The sequence below is a fragment of the Mastigoproctus giganteus genome, chromosome 4 (genome assembly GCF_048544385.1).
Source record: "Mastigoproctus giganteus isolate SK-2022 chromosome 4, ASM4854438v1, whole genome shotgun sequence".
Taxonomy (NCBI): Eukaryota; Metazoa; Arthropoda; class Arachnida; order Uropygi; family Thelyphonidae; genus Mastigoproctus; species Mastigoproctus giganteus.
Genome location: NC_143578.1, coordinates 212,918,369 through 212,940,247, shown reverse-complemented (window position 1 = coordinate 212,940,247; position 21,879 = coordinate 212,918,369). Strand labels below are relative to the sequence as shown.

General features: G+C 35.4%; 1 protein-coding gene across 1 annotated transcript in view; it reads left to right on the top strand.

Annotated features, from left to right (window-relative positions):
* Positions 1-9,159, top strand: part of LOC150087390 (uncharacterized) — a 208,233-nt gene extending 199,074 nt beyond the window's left edge. Inside the window, exon 16 of the mRNA XM_090372039.1 lies at positions 7,899-9,159. Coding sequence (XP_090228165.1) covers positions 7,899-9,133 — 1,235 coding nt within the window. The 3' untranslated portion in view covers positions 9,134-9,159. The remainder of the gene's footprint in view (positions 1-7,898) is intronic.
* Positions 9,160-21,879: the final 12,720 nt, after the last annotated feature.

Sequence of the window (21,879 nt, the reverse complement as noted above, 5' to 3'; positions counted from 1 at the left end):
CACACTGAACTTAGTCCCCTTTTCTGAAGTTAGAACCTTTAACTACTGCAACATCTTTCTTCATCTGCCAACTAATAACCGCATGATACTACCTGCTAATTTTTCCTGTACTGTAAGCTCCGTGATGTCATCTGATTCATGAGTAATGATGAGGTTTAGAATTTTCTTACCCCTAGTGTTTTCTCTAACATGCTAGTACAAATAGGTCATCTAGTTTATTTAAAAATTCTGTTCATCAATGTGAGTTTCCCTCCCATTTATTCCAATCAATTAGAAGGCAGATTGAAGTCACCTATAATAAGATATTCACACATGCTTTCCCATCACATCTGCAATCAGATGCTCGTCGTACTCTTCATAATCTTGTGGCCAATAAATTACTCTCATTATATCTTTGCTTCCAACCAATTCACATCACATTGACTCTATACTGGCTGGCGTAACTTCTGGCCTAGCAAAAGCTCTTCTGCACTCAGACTGCTTTTGATAAGAAGCATGGCCCTACCACTTCTTCTGTCTTTCCTAAATACATTATTCATAACATAGTGGAACTCGTCATTCCCAAGTCGCAGGTGGCACCATGTTTCCGTTAGCCCTATTATGTCAGCATTAGTTGTCCAAACCAGGGGTTCAAATTCACTCATTTTATTGACAACACTCCTGACATTACTGTAGACACATTTAAGACTAAATATTCTATAATTTACTATCCTGATGCACCTCTTGAAGTTATTTAAGCTTGTTTCTGTAGCTTTATCTCTATGCCCGTTTGAAACATTGCCATCCTCAGAACATTTTGCCAACATTGGCTGTTGCAGTAACAAACAAGAATTCTTGATGTGTGCATGCATTACTTTGGCCCATATCTAATGATATGGGCCAAAGTAATGTTTTCATACATCATGAAGTCTCTCCTTCTCCCCTCTGAGTCTGGTCTTGGTGCATTATAGCGTTAGTAGCTAATGCGCCAATAAAATCAAAACCAACCAACCAGTCTCCCCTCTGAGTAGTAAAAATCCTTGTACTACCTTTGTTCAAATGAATACTGTCTATTGTTTTTACCTAAGTGCAGGCCACACTGATTTAAAAAAAATAATAATTCCCCGTAAAGCCTTGCAGAGTCCCTCAAGTCTTGAGCTAACCCACAAGGCTTTCAGCGTATAATCCCTTCTGTTGTGTCTGGGAAAAATTGCAGACACATATATATTCTGGCTTAACTCGTGACATTTTTTTTCAGCTTAGTCCTAAGTCTTAACAAATTGTCAGGTTGTTTTCATTTGATATTGTTAGTTCCCAGACAAACAAGAATTCTTGAGGTGTGTGCGCAAGCATTACTTTGACCCATGTTGCAAATGCATGTCTATATTACCCTTCTTCCCTTAACTAGCAGTTCTCCTAAACCCTTAAGGTACCCTTGATACTGGCAAAAATCCTTGTGCCACCTTTGTTTAAATGAATATAGTCTCTACAGGATTGATTCCTTCTACGAGTGCAGGCCACATTGATTAAAAAAAAAAAATTTTTCTCCCTAAAACCTTGCAGAGTCACTCAAGTCTTGAGCTAATCCACAATGCTTTTAGCATATAATCCCTCCTATCACATCTGGGCAGAAATGCAGATGCACGTATGTATTTGGACCTAACTCTTGCATTTTTTTCAGCTTGGGCCTAAACAGGAGCGGATTAAGGTCGGTTGAGGCCCCGGGTGCAGAAGAAAATATTGGGCCCCTTAAAAAAAAGAGAGAGAGACAGGGAAAATAAAAATACGTGTTAACCATTTTTTTAAATAAATAAAAAATATTATGTACTATTAATGTTTTATTTACAACAAAATTTGAATATAATATGTATAATATAATTAATAATAGCATAATAATAATCACAAAATTTTGAACTAATAGTTGAACATATTAGTTTAACTATTAGTTGAACTGATATGTTCAACTAATTTGTTGGGATTTTGCGTGGGCCCTTCAGAAGTCAGGGCCCAGGGTGCGCCCGCCGTTAAATCCGCCTCTGGGCCTAAACTTGTCCAATAAATCATCAGGTAATTTTCATATTGTTAGTCCCTGCATGAATAATAGTTTCTTTACTCCCTCCCTTAAAATCTGACAATCTGTTGGCAATGTCATCAACTATTGTTCCCAGTTCCCCACAGAAACCCTGGTTCTGGTTCGCCTATCTTTATTACAAAATTTCTCTGACAATAGTCTGCCAATAAAACTAAAATCTCCTTCAACTAGAGAAGTATGCACTTTATTATATTGTTCTGGGACTCAAATCAGGGGCCATCACTTAGCAGTTTTGCGATTCTGGATATTGGTATTAAAATAAAATGTCTCCCAAGTTTTATACGTTACTTACTTCCAGATAATTCCTCTTTTAAATTCACATAAGCTCTCTGTCTCCAAGTCTAGGTGGTAACTTGTTTCAAAAGTTGCCTACTCTTTGATAGTTTTGGCTGTAATTAGATTGTTCACTATCTCTTACTTTACAGTTATTATCCTACTCTCTTTTTTAGAAATTTTAAAAAAATTAAATTAAAATATTATCCATTTCATTTATCAACTTTACTTTATATTGTGTGATCCCATTTTGTTGTCTTTTTTTTCTTAATTTTTTTTTTTAGTTTTACTTGTGAAGTCTATAGGATCTTCAAATGTGTCATCTTGTTTTTTTTTTGTTTTTTTTTGCCACCTTGGCTACATATTATATCTGTACAAGCATGTGTTCATAGATTGATCACAATGTTGTGTAGGCTAAAAAAACCCAAAATAACTTTCAAAGAAAACGGTACTCCCTCCACCTGAGATAAGTTAATTACAGCTCTAATTGAAAAGGCCTTTAAGAATTCCTCCAACCTATGAGAGGATTCTACCCAGATGTAAGTGCAATGGGTGTGTGCCAAATTTTATAAAAATCGAAGGAGGTTACAGTTTTGTTTTCCTGATTTTATGTAGAATGCATAAAACTAGCCGACGTGATTTTTACCTCTACTACTAATATGTTTCTCTGTTCTTTTTATGTGTAGCTTTCAAAAATAATTCTTAAAATTTCACTTGAAATAACTTCTACACATACGGGTTTTTGTGTTTACCCATGATACATATACCTTACTATAATTTAAGGAAGTAGATATGATACTGATCTGTTGTATATTACCTGCAAATGTTTGTTGGTGCTTGTGGATGACAGTAATGTTGGAGAGGGTTAATATGTTCAACCTTCATCTCTCTTTCTCTCTCTGTAATAGAAATTTGTAGTAAGATTATGTTTGCAGGTTATCTGTGTATACAATAGATCTGCATATCTATTCCATATTGTTTGTTTTGCTCATTGGTAAAATATTTTAGGCAGAAGCAAAGGAAGTGTCTGAACTGCCCCAACAATTTTTGCTATATGTACACATGGTTTACAACAAAAGCTCGGGGGGAAAAAATCTACAATATTGCTTAAATTGCATTAATATTCAAGATGGCGTTATAATGTATATGTTATTGAGCTTTCTGTGTGTACCATTTGTGACTCAGGAAGCAACCTTATAATTTATCACTCTTGTTCTTTTGATTTGCATAGCGATACACCAGTAATAATTTGTTTACAATTGAAGCTTGGATATTCAACAAAATACCAAAAATACTTGTTTTTGTATTTTTGGGGAAAAAAATGTTTTTTTTTTTTTTTTTTGTTTTTTTTTAATCTTGAAGTGGCTTTTCCATCGTTATTTTACCCTAATATTCTTAAACCAGCATATGGATTTTCCATATGATAGTTCAGTATGTGATGGCAAAAGTAGTGATAGTCTTGAAGTAGTAATACAAATGGGATATTTATATGTAAGATGAACAAACATAACAAACATAGGAGAGAGAGAGAGAGAAAGAAAGAGTATTGTTATAATATTCCCCATGTTCCCCAGGAAGTACAGCCAGTCAACATGGCGGGACAGTGCAGTGTCGAGTCAGTTTGGTGTGATATAAGCACTGGGAAAGCAAAATTCAGAGTACAAGTGTATTATAGGCCTAATGACTCTGATGAGTATACTAAACAACTGTACAGGGAAATAGTGGGCCAGTAAATCAGAGTCTTATAATGGGGGATTTTAATTTCCCAGATATTGACTGGAATTTGTGGGTTGGTCACTCACACACTAGCAAGGCTTTTGTGGATTTATTGGATGATTGTTTTCTATAGCAGCATGTTTGTGGGGCAACTAGAGGGAGTAATACTCTTGATCTGATTATCAGTAGTGATTCTTCATGCATTAAGAATCTGCAGATAAAGGAACCACTAGTTGGCAGTGATCACAGTCTGCTGAAGTGGGATTTACTCAGAGGTAACTACCATCAGGGGTACAGGGAAGGGTTTCTGCTTTCGTAAGGTGACTTCCGTGGTCTGAGACAGTATTTAAATTCTATATGTTGAAGCCAACTGATGATGTTACCAACATCAAATTCAAAATGGGAAGCATTCAAAGAATTAATGGCAGAGAAGAAAAATGCATGGGATACATATAAATTAACAGGTGACACGGAAGCCTATGATAGATATAAGTTGGTCTGTAACCAAATCACAAAGGAGGTTAGGCAAGCAAAGGCAGATTACGAGAAATCTTTGACAAAGGATGCAAAGAAAAACAGCAAAGAGTTCTTTACTTATGTAAACTCTGGAAGGAAGGGGATGGATCAGATTGGCCCACTTCATATTGATGATTCAACTGTCAACTGTGATGATCCTGCTCAGGTAGCTAACAAACTAAATGAGTATTTTGCATCTACATTCACACAGGAGGAGTTATTCAGGGAGGGCAATTCCAGAGGTGAATTAAACTCTGGCAGTGAGCTAGATTATTTTGGAATAACTGAGAGGAAAGTGGAGGAGAAATTGTTGAAGATGAACATAAGAAAGGCACCTAGGGTGGATGGGATCTATCCAGTTATATTAAAGGGGGCAGCAAAGGAAGTAAGAAAACCCTTAGCCATAATTATGAGAGCTTCCTTGGACTCAGGGAAGGTACCCATGGACTGGAGATGTGCAAATGTGATCCCAATTCACAAAGGAGGATCAAAGGGCAACACAAGTGATTACAGACTTGTTAGTTTAACTTCTGTTCCAGGGAAATTAATGGAGGCACTGGTTAAAGAACTGCAGGATCATCTAGACAAGACTTCAGTTATAGCTCGGACACAGCACGGGTTTGTTAAGGGGAAGTCTGACCAGTTTGAGTGGAAACTGATGTAGTCACAAAGGAACTGGATGCAAAGATTAATTTTGATATCATATATTTGGATCTTAGAAAGGCTTTTAATACTGTTGCACATGGAAGCCCGTTGCACAAATTGGAGCAGTGTGGCATTGGAGGCAAATTGCTGCTATGGATAAAGGGATGGTTGAGTGAGAGAAGACAGAGTAGTAATCAATGGACACTGCTCTTCGTGGACTAATGTTATTAGTGGAGACCCCCCAGGGTTCAGTGTTGGGTCCATTCTTGTTTTCTGTATTTATTAATGATATTGATGATGGTATATCAGGCTTAATGTCCAAGTTTGCAGATGATACGGAGGTCGGCAGAGTTGTTAATGACACTAATGACAGTACGCTGCTGCAACAGCATCTAGAAAAGTTGAGCAGATGGGCTGAGAGGTGGCAACTAAAGTTTAACATTGACAAATTTAAAGTACTGCATATGGGAAACAGTAACCCCAGAGTAACGTATCAACCTGTGTGGTATTACACTGACATTGGTAGAGAATGAAAAGGACCCGGGGTAATTGTGCAGGCAGATGTGAAGTTTTATGAGCAGTGCAGACAGTCTGTAAGAGTAGCTCATGGTGTCTTGTCAATGATATACAGAAAGTTTTCTAACAGGGGTAAGGAGGTGATTATATCCTTGTATAAGGCAATGGTCAGGCTTTAAATACTGTATACAGGTTTGGAGGCCTCATTTTAAGAAGGATGTAGAGCTGCTGAAATGAGTACAGAGAAGGACAACAAGATTAGTGAATGGAAAAAAGGGTTGCTCTTATGAAGAAAGGCTTAAGTTTTGCAAATTACGGTGTCTGGAGACTAGGCACCTGCGAGGTGATCTGATTGAGGTGTATAAAGGCTTGAATGGTTTGAGCATACTCAATGCTGATGGGATTCCTTCCTCTTGCTGAGAATAATCGCCTTAAAGGGCATAAATTCAAATTGAGGAAAGACAGTTGTAGGATATATGTGCGGAAGTTTGCCTTTAGCCAACAGGTGATTGATTGTTGGAACAAACTTCCATCTGTTGTAGAAGTTGATAGCTTAAATAGATTTAAGGCAGAACTAAACAAACATTTGGAGCGAGTGGATGGGTGAAATGAGGTGTTTTTTTTTTGTTTTTTTTTGCTGATGCTATATAAGATTTTTCTTGCATCATGTGCCTTTGCTAATGTTTGTTATCACCACTGGAAAGCTTCTTGGACTAATGTTATTAGTAGAATCTGCCAGATTTCAGTGCTTGGGATCCTTACTATTTTCAGTATTTATTAATGATATTGATGAAGGTACATGAAGCTTATTGTCTTAAATCGGCACATGATGCAAAGGTTAGCAGGGTGGTTAATGACAAGAATCAAGGCATGCTACTGCAATATAAGCTATAAAAATTAGGCCAATGGACTGAGAAGCGGCAATTGGGGTTTAACATTGATAAATATAAAATACTACATGGGAAGCTGTAATTCTAGAATAACATATCAAATGCATCTAGAATAACATACCAAATCCTGCATATCACTGTCAGTGATATACAAGAACTTTGCCAACAGGAACAAAGAGGTGATTGTCCCAATGTATAAAGTAAAGGTTAGGCTGCATCTTGGGTAGTAAATACAGGTTTGAAAGCTTCATTTTGATGACCTATTGAAAAGGCTGGAAAGAAAAGCAACAAAATTAGTCAGGGGGCACAAAAGGGTAAACCAAGAAAGACTTGAGCTCTATAAATTAGTGTCTGGAAACTAGACACCTGTAATGTGACCTCATTGAAGCATTTAAAGCTTTAAATGGATTAAATGCAGTTGGCATCCTTATTCTTTCTCATATTGGATGATAAACATAAGAGAATATATATTTAAGTTGGGAAAGGATGGTTGCAAGGCAGATGTGCAGCAATTCACTTTCAGTAATTGATTTTCAGAACAAAATTCCATCTGGTGTTGTTGAAAGTAGGTAGTTTGAATAAATTTAAGGAAAGATTAGATAAATTGTTAGCCTTCAATTTAAATTTCTAATAGTTGATTTTGCATAAAGGATAAAAATTAATAAAATAAATAAAATTTATCTTTTAAAATTTTAGTTCAGTTTAATTATCAGCATACCACTCAGTCATATTATAGTCATATTCAATTTGCCCTTGAATGTATGCTTCAGGAAAATTTCCCGACAGGACTGTAGTATACGCAATCAGACAGAGTCACTGTTGTCCTGACTGAGTTTAATGTAGATTCTCCTGCATGACATTAAAGAACATTAAACGGAACTAAAATTTTCTCTTTTAATTATGAGTTTTGGTTATTAATTTTATCTCTGAACATTACAGTTTTATGTATTTTTATATTTATATTATTATATAAAATAAACAACATACAGACACCAAAAATTTTGGATTACTTGAGGACTTTATATTTGCTTTTAGATAAATGTATAAGAATCTCTGTTATCTGATAATCCAACAAATTTGTAGTGCCATGGATGCCACATTATTAGACTTCTATTGTATTTTTAAAAAAAACATTGTAGTTTAACAAGTTTGATCTTTGTTACTAGTATTGTTTTTCACAGAAATATTTAACATCTAAAACTTTATTGTAAAACAAAAGAAACTGCTTATTACTTTAATCACTGAAGAAATGTGTTGTTTTATCTTTACAGAAGAGCCACAATCTGACGATCGTGATTTATTGGACCCACATAACCAAAACAGTGAGAAAAATTCTAGTCAAGCAACATATGAGAAACCCATAGAAAATAATCAGAAAAGAATACTACCAGGCAGAAGTCAATCTTTGACACAACTTGAAGAATTAGTCAAATCATGTATACCACCTTCATCATCAATGAGTGAAAGCTGTGATATATTTCCAAATATTGACAATACAACAAATTCTACACAAAGAAATCAACTAATAATTGGTGGTTCAACTGAACATGACAGTATGCCATCTAACATGGAAGAGAAAAGTATGAAGGACACTAACTATAATGATGAGGGCTGTAGCAAAGAAAATCTGTCCATAAAATCAAAACGCCTTTATACCTCTCTATCAGAGCCAGAAATATGTACGGAGAGAGCTACAGAAAATAGTATTTCTAATCACATACAGCAAGATCCTACCAATAACATTCAAAAAGAACAAAACAAAACACCAGATAATATTTCTAATCATGTACAGCAAGGACCCACTGATATAATACAAAAAGAACAAATTGAAACACCAGATGATAATAAAACTAGTCTAAACAAGAGTGAAGAGAAAAACTTTCCACTTGTGACGTCAAATCCTGAAGATCAAAAAATTACTTACTTTAGAGACTGTGATAAAGCTGTACAGCCTATGACCAACTTGAATGATGAGACAGAAACAAATAATAGCTTGCCCCTTCAAGAACAAAAGGAGATAAATATACTACTTAGTGGTGGAAGTGAAATGAGCAAAACTTCAGAAGTAGAGAATAGAGGCAATGATACCAATTTTCAGTCTGAAATCAGTACATTAAATCAAATAGATGTGAGTAAGTATATGATGCCATCTGTATTTGAAACTGAAAGCAACATTCTTAGAGTATCTCAATTAGAAGACAGTAATTCTACATATTCTTTTGATAAACAAATAAATATTACAGTTACTGATGTGAAAGCAACTTCAGACTTACAATTATTCAGTTCTAAAAATTCAATAGACTTAGAACAGCCTGACAGCTGTTTGCTAACTAATAAGACAAACAGCTATACATCATCTCTTGTGAAAGAAAATGACAACAGCATTAAAACAACTCAACTGACAGACTGCAGTGGTAAAACTACACACAGCATAGAATCTAACGTGACAAAAAATAATATGAAAGAACACATTTCTGATGTACAAAATGCAAACTGTGCAACCTGAAGTTTTGTCAACAATGAAGAAATCAGGTCCCATAAAAAAAAAATAATAATAATAAATAAAAAATCATTTCTCTAATAAACTGATTTAAGAGAGAGAGAGAGAAAGAATAACTTGAAATTTAACAGATCTTGGCCTTTTCATGCATTTTGTATTTTATTATAAAATTTTAAACTGTATTTAATAATATTAATGTAAATGTTTTAATGTGTATAAAAGGAGTAGTACTAATTATAATATATATGTTGAAACCTTCTACACTCATTTGAGGGACTTGACCTTTAATGTTTAATTTCCAAACTTGCTCACATCTGAATCCTTACAATAATCAGTTATGAGTAACTATACATGTAGGTACTCATTTTCCATTGAGTGGGTAATAGGCTGTAGTTTCAAACACTTTGCTCCAGTTTGTTTTAGAAACTGGATAAACGTTACCAAGTTCTGAGTAAAAACAATGTATTTAAGATTATTTTGTAGTATCTATTTGTACTATATTATCCATCTGTAAATACTGCTGATATCTGTAGAAAGTACTATATTGTTACTGAGAACTCCAACTATGTATATTTTAAAAAAAAAAAAAAAAAAAATTTATGCCAGATGTTTAATATTTCCTTTGAAATTTGAAAATGTACATTATGCTATTACATTTTTATATGTACAACCCTTTTAATAAAATAAAATTACTGAGATTTATTTTTGTAGTTAAACACACATACTGGAATTTGTATAAATGTGGAAAAAATCTACTGGTAGTAAGTTTAGTACTTAAAAAAAATAATAATAACATGGATTACAATTCTTGTTCTGTTCGCACCAATAGTGCTCAATAACAGCAGAGTGGACAAAGTTGGCCTGACGAATACACCCTACACATTCTGAGATGTTATCACAAAGCCTCTGATTGGAGGCTTTGCAGTCATTGGTTTGTTGCAGCACAAGCATATATGTTGCTCCTCTTCTGTTCAATAGAGAATGGTTATTAATCAACCATTATTTTGATGGTCCTTTTCAAAGTAGTCCCTAGTTAATCCTGAAAAGGATTAACTAGGGACTACTGTACAGTGAATTCTTTAAAAATCCAGCATCCTTGGGAATTGGAGGTGCCAATTTTATGATTTTCCAGAGCTTTAAGTTGAGCTGTTTAATTAAAATAGCACATTTCAACAAATATTAATCACAAACAGCTGTTTCATCTGTAAACATCTATAATGACTACCTTATGGATACTTAAGGACTTAATGTTTCTGGATTGTAAAATGTTGGTGGGTTTTTTGTAGAATCTGTCAGATTTTAAAGAACTCAGGATAGTCAAGTGCTAGATTTTACTCTGTAATAAATAATGAAAGGAAATGATTCAAAAGCATTGTAATTTTTATAACAGATGCTTTATTGGGCAAACATAGATAGTTACAGCATAAGCAACAACAATGCAGTTTACTAAAAACAGCATGGAGAGCAAAACTAAAAAAGTCATAATAATGAAAACCATTAAAAGTACATTTGTACATATAATTATTATAATAAACCACATAGCAATCTATTCTCTGAAATAACTGGAAATACAAGTTAATGAAAAATGACAATTTAATCAGTGGTTAAAATTATCGCAAGAACATGAATATTGTCTTAATTTCCAACAAAAAAAAATTATTCTACACACACACACACACACATATATACAGAGGGTTTTTCAAAAATGGTCAATAATTTAAAAGTGAAAAGTACAAACTAAAATAAGCAAAAAAAGTCCCAATGAACATCGGGCCACAAATGAACTGTTTTCAGGATAATGCACATTTTCTGTTAAGATCTACCACTGACTATAGGAGCACTAGTTTAGCAAAAAGCTGTGAATCCTTTGCTAAGGATGGTTTTATTAAATGTAAGATAATACATTTTTAATTTTTGGTTTCAACACACAGGATTTTACAGTGTTACAAAAGGTGTTCAAAATGCTGTCCTTGCATCCGTACACAGCTTTGTAGTCTTCTCTGCATTGAGTTGCGAATTCTCTCGGGCATTTCTGATTTGCTGAAAGGCTCCTTCAACACAACGCTGCAATTCCTCAACTGCGTTGATGTCAGATGTGTACACCAAGCTTTTTACATGATCCCAGATACAAAATTCCATAGGATTCAAGTCTGGTGATCTGGAGGCCACATTACAAGCCTGCCTCTACCTATCCACTAGGTGGGCAGGAGTGGCAGTGCGTAGCACACACTTCTTGATTAGACTGGGGTTCGAGCCCGTGACCACCAAATACGGAGGATGCGGAAAGGTCAGAGAATGACCACCGCATATCCCCAGAGCAATATCGCCTTAGTTGCTAATGCTCCTAAAAACCAAATAACAACAACCTATCCACCGTTGACCATCCCTTCCAGTTAGATACTGAGTCACAACTCGAGCAAAATGTGCCGGTGCACCATCATGCATAAACCACGTGTTCTGGCATTGCAGAAGTGGAACATTATTATCATCAACGAGGTCTGGAAGAACATTCTGCAGGAACTGAAGGGCACAGCTTGCCTGTTTGGCAGAAAGTGTGGTCCAATTAGCCGGTCTCCTGGTGGTCCTGCCCAGACATTACATTGCTGATGTCATGACTCGTGAATTGCATTAGGATTTTCGTCGAACCAAACGTGACAGTTATGAAAATTAAAAATGCCATCACAAGTAAATCCAGCTTCACTAGTGAACAAAATGTTTAAAAATTGGCAGTTCAGGACACGTTGCATCCACAGGCAAAAGTTCACTCTGGGAGGGTAGTCTGTATTGCTGAGACCTTGTACATGCGCCACACAATGTAAAATTTGCCACACACTGCTATGACTCGGTACACGCTCTTGTAGAGCAACCCTCCTTGTCAAAATTCCTGGATTTTGTTCTATTCTTTCTAACACCCTTTCCTCAACATCAAGTGTTATGCTTCTGGGCCTACCTGCTCGTACTCCATGTGCAAAGTGCCCGTGTTCTCTAAGGCATTGATGTGCCCTGATGAATTTGCAGCTGTTGGGCTGCCTTCGGCGGGGAAAATGCTTCTTGGTACAAACGTGCAGCCTCGAGTGCACTGCTGTTGGCTTTACCATACATGAAGTGCATGTCCGCATACTCTCCGTTGCTGTAACCTCCTTCCACGTTGACTATCCTTTGACAAGTACTAGTAAACCTGCTACGTCTCAGAGCATTGAGAGAGGGGAGAGAAAGAGCATAACCTAACCTGACCTACACAAACAAGTCGGTGAATCCCACAATTCTGTACAGTTCACCTTGTCAGTGGTGGATCCCCACTAGAAATGTGCATTATCTCATTTGCTAGACATTTTTTTGCATATTGTAGTCTGTACAGTTCACCTTTAAATTATTGACCATCACTTTTGAAACACCCTATATATACACATACACACCACTCAAGGGAGTGCTAATAAGTTGTCATGCTATAATAGAAAGAAACAAGATAATACAATTATATATACAGTATGTTTCAGCATTTGTAAACCTCTCAAATAGAAACAATGATTGTTCCCCAAACAGGGCTTCTGTTGCTCATATGACATTATTTGATGCAAATTTGATACCTGGTAAATATATTTTTGATATTTGAGAAGAGGTAGTGGGTGCCTCCGTGGGCAGGAGCAGTAGTGCATAGCGCATACTTCTTGATTAGACCGGGGTTCGAGCCTGTGACCACCAAATACGGAGGATGCAGAAATTCAAAATGACCACCGCATATCCTCAGCCCGAATAAAGGCGTTGGCGGCAGGAAGGGCATCCGGCCGTAAAAATTGCATGCTAAAACAATAAAAACTCTGACCCCATATAATAATAGGAAAAGGCAAGGACAAAAAAAAAATAAAATAACTTGGAGAAGAGGTAGTCTGAAGGTGCAAGATCTGACGAATATGGGGCAGATGTTTGATGTGCTGTGTGCTAGAACATTGTCCTGCAAAAACAGCACTCCCCCAGTGAACTTTCTACTGCATTTGGCCTTCAATTGTTCCTTGAGTTTGTCCAAAAATGATAAATAAAATCTTGTTCATACCACAACATGACCACCAGGTCAGAGGATTTTACAATAAATCATGAATAAAATCTTAAATTGTATTTAGCACCTTGTGACCTTGGATGGAACCAAGTTCCATCCAAGGTCACAATCAGCACCAAAAATTCATTGGCACCTTGCTCAAAATGGTGAAGAATTGCAGTTGAAGACAGGATGTGCTGTCAAGTTTGATCAGCATTTGGCAGACAGCTTCCACATGTCAAGGTGTCATGAATAACATAAACATGTTCCCTGGATGTGGCTAGAGTTTCAGATATCTATTTAGCAGAAATTTATCAGATTGCATCATGGTGTGAATGGCATCAATATTTTCAGGCACTATTGGAGAAACAGGTCTTCCTGTCCTCAGTGTCAAAAAAAAAAAAAAAAAAAAAACCAGCTTTTTTGGTTGAAAAGTATGGATGCTATTCTACTGTTACTAACATAGCAGCATGAATTTATTTTGTTTTTCCCTGTAGAAAATTTCATAATTGCTCTACCTTCGGTTTTGCTGAACGTGATGTTTTAGGCTGACATCCTTCCTTCAACCTGTAAAAATACAAATGGATTGGTTGTTTTTTTTTTGAAAAATTGGCTATTTAATATAAAAAAAGATATGCTCTTTCGTGTTGACACCCATTTGTCAAAAAAAAAAAAAAAAATGGAAGTAGGTCAGGCTGAAAATTTTTCAGCACTCCCTTGTGATATGCATATATGTGTGTGTACGTATGTACACAACAGATATTCACATAAAATAGAGAATACAGTTAATTAGCAAGTTGGTTAGCAATCTACCGGAGTATGCTTTTTGTAAGCTATAACCTATAGGGAAAAAAAAATACTAATATTGAAAGTCCTTTTAGAAGACAATCTCAAATTGTGATGTAACTGCAAGTTGACTTAGTTTTACACTGCAAATAAATATCACTTCTAAGAAGTTAAATAACCTGCACTTTGCTTCCAGACAGGCCACTTTGGTGGACATTGCCACCTTATTTGTTAAAGGCACCCATCAGAATATAGAGATGAATGCTATCCCCCCCAAAGTATCTGGTATGTTGGTTTTACATGGGCATTGTTGCCACTCACTTCAATAGCATGTTGGTCCCTCTCCTTTAGCTACTGTGACAGGGTTCCCTGTTCTGGGTAGACTTACCACCAATGAACAATAGACTGCAGCAGGTATATTTCTCCTGCAGTGGCCAATTGAGCTACCAATGTGGATTGTTTGTTCTGGTTCTCACCTTGCATACCAGTTTGTTCCCACAGAATTCAAATTGGGATCTGGTACTGGTCATTCTAATTTTTGTACATATGAATCAATGAATCATTCCTGAATAGCACCAGTGATATGGTATGGAACATTATCCTGTTGAAACAAACAGTCTGTACCAAAGAACTGCCATATCGTCGGGAGCATGGAATTGTTAAAAGTTAGGCATCAACATCCATAGTTTTCCACACTACCAAAGATGCTAGGCCACATCATAACCCTACCTCTTCCAAACTGCACTGCAGTATTAGCATTGACCCAACAGTGCAGGCATCTGCTACAGCCACACTTGTCCATCTGATCAGAATAGGTCATAGATTAGGTTAATTAATGACTCATCTCTAACAAAGTCTTTCCATTCTGTCTCATAGCCATTGTTTCTGCAGCATGCCTTTTCTATAGATACATCTACAAGTGCTGTGCTTCTGCACTGGCTTCTATAATTAGCATTAGTAGAGCCATATGATGCAAGAAAGCAAACTTATACAGCACCAGCCAAAAAAAAATCTTCCCATTTCACCCATTTGCTTAAAACGTTTGTCCAGTTCTTCCTTGAATTTATTTAAGCTATCAACTTCCACAACGACAGACGGAAGTTTGTTCCAGCAATCCACTACTTGCTGGCTAAAGGCAAATTTCTGCACATCTGTTCTGACAACTGTCCTTCCTCAATTTATGTCCCCTCAGGTTTGTAAGCTGAGCAAGAATCCCATCAGCACTGAGCCTGCTCAATCCATTCAAAGCCTTATACACCTCAATCAGATCACCTCGCAGGTGCCTAGTCTCCAGATTCTGCAATTTGCAGAATTTAAGCCTTTCTTCGTAAGGGCACTTGATTTGGCACATTATGGCCACAGCTGCCAATATGCCATTAAAAACCAAATCATCATCGTAAGAGCACCCCTTTGTTCCCCTTACTAGTCTTGTTGCCCTTCTCTGTACTTCTAGCAACTCTACATCCTTTTTAAAATGAGGCTTCCAGATCTGTATGTAGTATTCAAGGTGTGGCCTGACCATTCTCCACTAACCTGAGTGTAAGACCACCCATTTGGTACATTTCTCTGGGGGTTGCTGCTACCCATATGCAGTACTTTGCATTTGTCAATGTTAAACTTCAGTTGCCACTTCTCAGCCCATCTTTTCCAAATCCTGTTGCAGCAACTTACTGTTATTAACAACTCTGCCAACCTTTGTATCATCTGTAAGCTTTGGCATTAAGGCTTGATATACCTTCATTAATATCGTTGATAAATATACAAAACAACAATGGGCCCAACACTGAACCCTGAGGAACACCACTAACAACATTAGTCCACGAAGAGCAGTGTCCATTGATTACCACTCAACCATCCCTTTAACCATAGCAACAACTTGCCCTTTACTGCTCCAATTTGTACAGCAACGTTACATGTGCAATAGTATCAAAAGATTTCCTGAAATCCAAGTATATGATATCAAAATTATTTTTTGCATCCATTTCCTTTGTGACCACATCATAGTTTCCAATAAAACTGGTTAGACAAGACTTCCCCTAGTTTCGGAAAAATTTGTTTTCAGAGCATAAAGACAATAACACAAAACTCTGTATTCTTTCAAAATGGCTGCTGCTCTGCAGGAAGAAACATATGTAATTTCAAACTTTGTTCACTGTGAAGGAAAATTTGAAATAAGCCTGAAAACAAAAGTAACTAATAGTACTGGATATAACAAGTTTTTTTTTTTTTAATAATATTTATATGTATAATAAGCAGAAATATTAGCATTAGTAAAGGCACATGATGCAAGAAAGCAAGCTTATATAGCATCAGCAAAAAAAAAAAAAAAAACCTCATTTCACACATCCACTTGCTGCAAATGTTTGTCTAGTTCTGCCTTGAATCTACTTAGGCTACCAACTTCTACAACAGATAAAAGTTTGTTCCAGCAATCAACCACCCGCTGGCTAAAAGCAAACTTCCGCACATCTATCCTACAATTGTCTTTCCTCAATTTGAATTTATGCCCTCTCAGGCGATTATTCCAAGCAAGAATCCCATCAGCATTGAGCATGCTCGAACCATTCAAGCCTTTATACACCTCAATCAAATCACCTCACAGGTGCCTAGTCTCCAGACACTGTGATTTGCAAAACTTAAGCCTTTCTTCGTAAAAGCAACCCTTTATTCCATTCATTAGTCTTGTTGCTCTTCTCTGTACTCGTTCCAGCAGCTCTACATCGATGAATGTGCAGTTTGAAATTTTACACACTTAATGGTCTTTTAAATTGGAAGAGACTTCTATTTTATATCTAATACCTTTTTAGTAATTTTTAGCAAAATTATTATTCATTTTTTTTTAAATGAAATATGCGAAACACATAGCCTGTTTTTAAAATTTTAATATATTTTTTAAGAGTACATACAATAACCATTGCAATTCATTAAGAAAAGATGAAATACAAATGATGTGACAATGTAGAGGAATGTATGGTTTGATTGGTTTACTGCAATGTCTGTGTCGACCAGAGAAACTGCTGTACGAAAAACAAATGGTGTGGATTTCACTGGAGTACAGAAAGAACCATATATGTCAAGTGAAGTAAATTAGCAAAGCAGGTGCAATGAAGGTTTTTTGAGCATTACAAGAGGAATCCTTATACAAACTAGGTGTTTTGTGATGCATGATAAAAAACGTCGTTAGACCTACTGTGAGCAACAAAACAAGGGAACGTGTGAAACAGGCATATCACTGAAGTCTGAAAAGGTCTACATACTATCCTAACTGTAGACTACATCCTCCATAACTGTTTGGAAAATGTGGGTGCCACATCTAAAATAGGCTACCAAATGAAATAAATCTGAAACTTGTATATTAATGTAAGTCTGATGTCACTGACTCAGCAAGCTTGTGAGATGTACTGTAGTGGGTGGGTCCCCTACAGTAACTTCATGAAAGCAGTACTGAGCAATATGACATAAATAACAGTGGTGTATTTTCTTAGTGAAACAATTTTACCAAACTGTGAGTGATATCCAATTTCAATGATACTCAAAATTCAAATGCAAGCAAGGAAGTTATAAGCTGGTCTACAATTATGACAAGTTAACAAGTTTGAAATGACTGCATCCATGGATAAGAAGGGTATAGTCAGCAAAAAATGAGAGTTACAATGTTAGAAAATTTTGCATATGTTTAGCATGCATTATTATAAAGAAATGGGAATTCTGGAAACAGCTATTTTTGAATTTGAAGAATCTGAACAACCAATACAATACTGTACAAAAATATGTTAAACTGTTTCCATGGCAACTTTGAATAAATTAAAAGGAATAAATTATTATCAGGAATGTGCAAATATGATTTTTTTTTTTTTTTTTTTGGTTGATGCTGTGCAAGACAGTTGCAATAATAATTCGACATCAACCTTAACAGTAGCATTAGCATTAATAGTGGTAAATGATGCAAGAAAGCAAAGCTTATACTGTACAGCATCGACCAAAAAAAAAAAAATCCTTTCCATTTCACCTATCCACCTCCAATAGTTGCCTCCTTGCATCATTTTACTAATGCAAATATTAAATCAGGTTGCCCTTCTGGGATAATACTGGAATCAGGCATATCCCTAAAGTCAAAAAGGTTCATATACTATTCTAGCCATAAACTATATCCACCACAAATGTTTGGAAATACATACTTAATTGGCATCTACAACTAAAATGCTCTAAATTACAGATAAGCAAACATTCATCTGGTTAAACCTTTACACCAAACATGATGAAAAGTCTTAGAAATTTTGCAAACATTTCCATTTCTCCAAACATTTTATTAAATTTGTTAAAGGTGAGTAACATAAGCCAAGATATTTCCAGTGGATTGACACCAACAGAATCCATATTGACAATTAAACAAACTTCTGTCCTATGGTCTGCCTTCTGTTTTTTTTTTTTTTTTTTGCAACTGGTTAGCCAGTTTCTCTCTGACCACTCATTGTGTGTGAAAGTAGATGACTCTACTTCTAACTTTTCAACTAATGCTGGAGTTCTGCATAGCTCAATTTTTTCATCCACTCTTTTCCTTCTGTATACTGTATATTAATGACCTTCTTCCACCATCTGAAAACCCTGTGCATAGTTTTGCTGATGATGGTACATACATTCTGTCTTCCAGTTTGATAAATCCTGCTCTGCATAAACACCTACAAATTCCAGAATATCCACTGACTGCTGTTTCCTTTAATGCCAATCTCCAGTGCAGAAAAGAAAACTTAACTTCATTCTTTCTAAAAATCACAAAAAAAGAGTAACTTCATTGCTAATGAACAACACTCAGATTCCTAGACAAGATCACATATCTTAACTGGAGATAAGACTAACTTCTCTTTGCTATATAAACATATTGCAAATATTGTTTCCTTTGCATTGAAAAATATGGGTTTTCTCTTGGTGTTCCTTTTCTTTCAAGCAACTCATGGCTCTGTACAAATTACAGACCCACCCTGCCATGGAAACCTCTCTTAAACTCCTAGACTCAATACAAAATAGGGCAACTGGATTAATTAATCACCCATCACAAATGTTTTTCCTCCTTATCATTCAGTTTCTGCTATATGCCTTTTCTATAAATACTGTTCTTATGAATTAGCATCTGTAATTCCACTTCTTTCTTACAAACCAGTCTGAAAATATACTTCAGTCAACATCCATTCACAGTTAAAATTCACCAAACTAACTTTTCGCCTTCTTTATTTATCCCTTAAACTTCTGTTTTTTGAAACAATCATTCCTTGTATTTCCTAAAAATTATAACCTACAGAAATTCAGTTCCATATCTGCAAGTATTTTCTCAACCTTCAAACCATACACAGTACTACTGTGTATAGGTTGAAGGTTGAGATACCTGCATCACGGTCCTAAAGTCCTGTATTTATAAATACAGAAAAAAAAAATTTATACGTTTTTTTTATTTTTTAGTGAAAGGATAATTATTGGTGTCATATACCTGAATATGTTCAAAAACTTTATTACTACAGATCAATAACACAATTTGATTATTTCTCACATCCCCCCCCACCCATTACAGCTGCAAGTCTCAAAAATTCAGTCCACTTTCAAGTTGTGGTCATTAAGTCGTCTCCTTGTTCACTAGACATAACTCCATTTGATTTCTTTCTGTGAGATTTTAACAGAAATATGAAATATAACTGAATTTTGTTGAGATCTGTCACATCACCTTCAGCATCCGCACTAAACATCACTTAACCTGGAGCCACACACACATTCTGCTACAAGTTAAATTAAACCTGGGACCTTTGATACCCCACATGATTTTGGGCATTTCACACTCTTCATCTACTCAGTCCAAACAGCTTAAATTCCTAACATCTTTCAATAAAAGTATTTTCTTTGAATTCTCCACTGAAAATTCCAGAAATCTCGGGGAAAAATGCAGGATCAAATTAAATCTCAGGGATAAATGCAGGAAAAATTAAAGGATCGAATTCTTGATAATTATATGTGTGTGCTGAAAAACAAGAACTTAAAAATTAGCAGCATCTTTACTTGTACAGTTACTGAAGCCTGCTGGCTTTGGGTTTATGCTTTTTGGCCCCATGTCATGGAAAAGTGTGGCCAGCATCCAACTGTTGAAGCACTTTTTTTTATTGATATTTTATTCACAGTCAGTCAAGATAATAAGAGAGATAATATTAAAAACTCACAAATAAGGGAGATGAGTGATAAAAATAAAAATGTATAAGGCACAAGTCTAAAGTGCTGTTGAGTGGGGGTATTATAATAAACAGTTAAAAATGTTTTTAATATAAAAAATACATTTTTCACAGTTGTGTTCATAATAGACTAAAAACAAAGGTTGCATCAAAAAAGTTAAACAATTTTGAATTATCTCTTGTCGATTTTTAAGATTAAATGGGGGTACTTTTACTGGGTGTAGGTGCAATCCTCAAAAACACTGGTGTACCCAGTTAAGGGTTAATGTATTTCTCTTCACTGTCACATCATTTGTTTTCCATTCATGTGAAAAATGAAGTCATAAATGTTTGTTGTTCTACAGCTACTTTGTAATTACCCTGTATAACATTCACTAATGAAATGTGTATCATTACTAGCAAGTGACTTAAATAAGTCAGGTAGCAACTAATGACGAATATAATTTGGGCTCACACGCAGCTTCAGCCACATGCAAGTAGCAAAAGCTCTCAAGAGAGCCTGTATCAGAAATTTCATTTTAAACTTAAACAAATCACATTTACAGAACCACTCACTATAAAACAGTTTGAAATTTTCTCAAAATTCAATGTGTGTATGACAGGAGTACTCAGCAACTAAATGTAGTCTATTTAAAAGTTTTGGTTTATATAGTTCATCCCAGTATTCAGGAGTTTTTTTTGACAACTTCTGGTGTACTAGTTCCACAGCACTATTCATGGGGTTTTTCTTTCAACTAACCCATCCATGATATTAGAGCACTATAGGATCAACATTATTTTTTTAAATTTAAGTTAATAATAAAGACTTCTCTCCATGTCATAATAACACATACATGTATATATATATATTACTTAGATATATATTGCACAAATAAAATGCCTAAAGTCATGGGCAGCATAGGTATTGTGGACAGCAAACTGCAAAAATAGTTCCTTAATACTAATTATGCATTTTTTTTAAAATAGGATTTCATTTTTATTGATAAACTTTTATATTTATATTTACAATTTTTATTATATATTACATTATATTTACAATTTTTTTATACCTAATAATGAAGCACAAAAATGCAACATAATTATTACAGGACACTAAATAACATTCTTATTACATGGTTATAATAATAGTGTTAAATATTGAGAAGATAAATTCATAAGACAGCAATACAAAAAAATGAATAGAGTAAACTCCCACTTATAGCACTACCTGTTTTGAATACTCTTTTCTTCTGGTACAATGGTCCAGAATCCTATGAAGTGCCATGCATTTTTCAATGGCTATAGTGCTCCCATTTAAATGTGTTTCAGGATATATTACATTTTTTAAGGTCCCAAGAAGGAATAAACCTAGGTATAGCCCTCCTTCCTTGATTTTTAGCTTTGGGAAAGATATGATAGAGACTAAACTCAAGAAATCATTAACCATGCAATTTGTTTACTTCATAGAAATTATTTCCAGCGGAGATGATGTTTATTTCACATTTAACCTTCTGCTGCTAGTAGACATCTGACAGAAGCCATATTAGCAGTAGAAGGAATGCATTTGGGATAATCACCTTTTTATCCTTCTGGTAAAGTTTCATATATATACCATGAGCTTTTCTAGTAGACAGTCTGCAGTGCTCAAAGAATTTTCTGTCTGAATGTACAATTTTCTGCAGATCTTTTTCATACTCCACCACCTTGAGTTTGGTACCACCCAAATGGTATGATATTGTGCGATT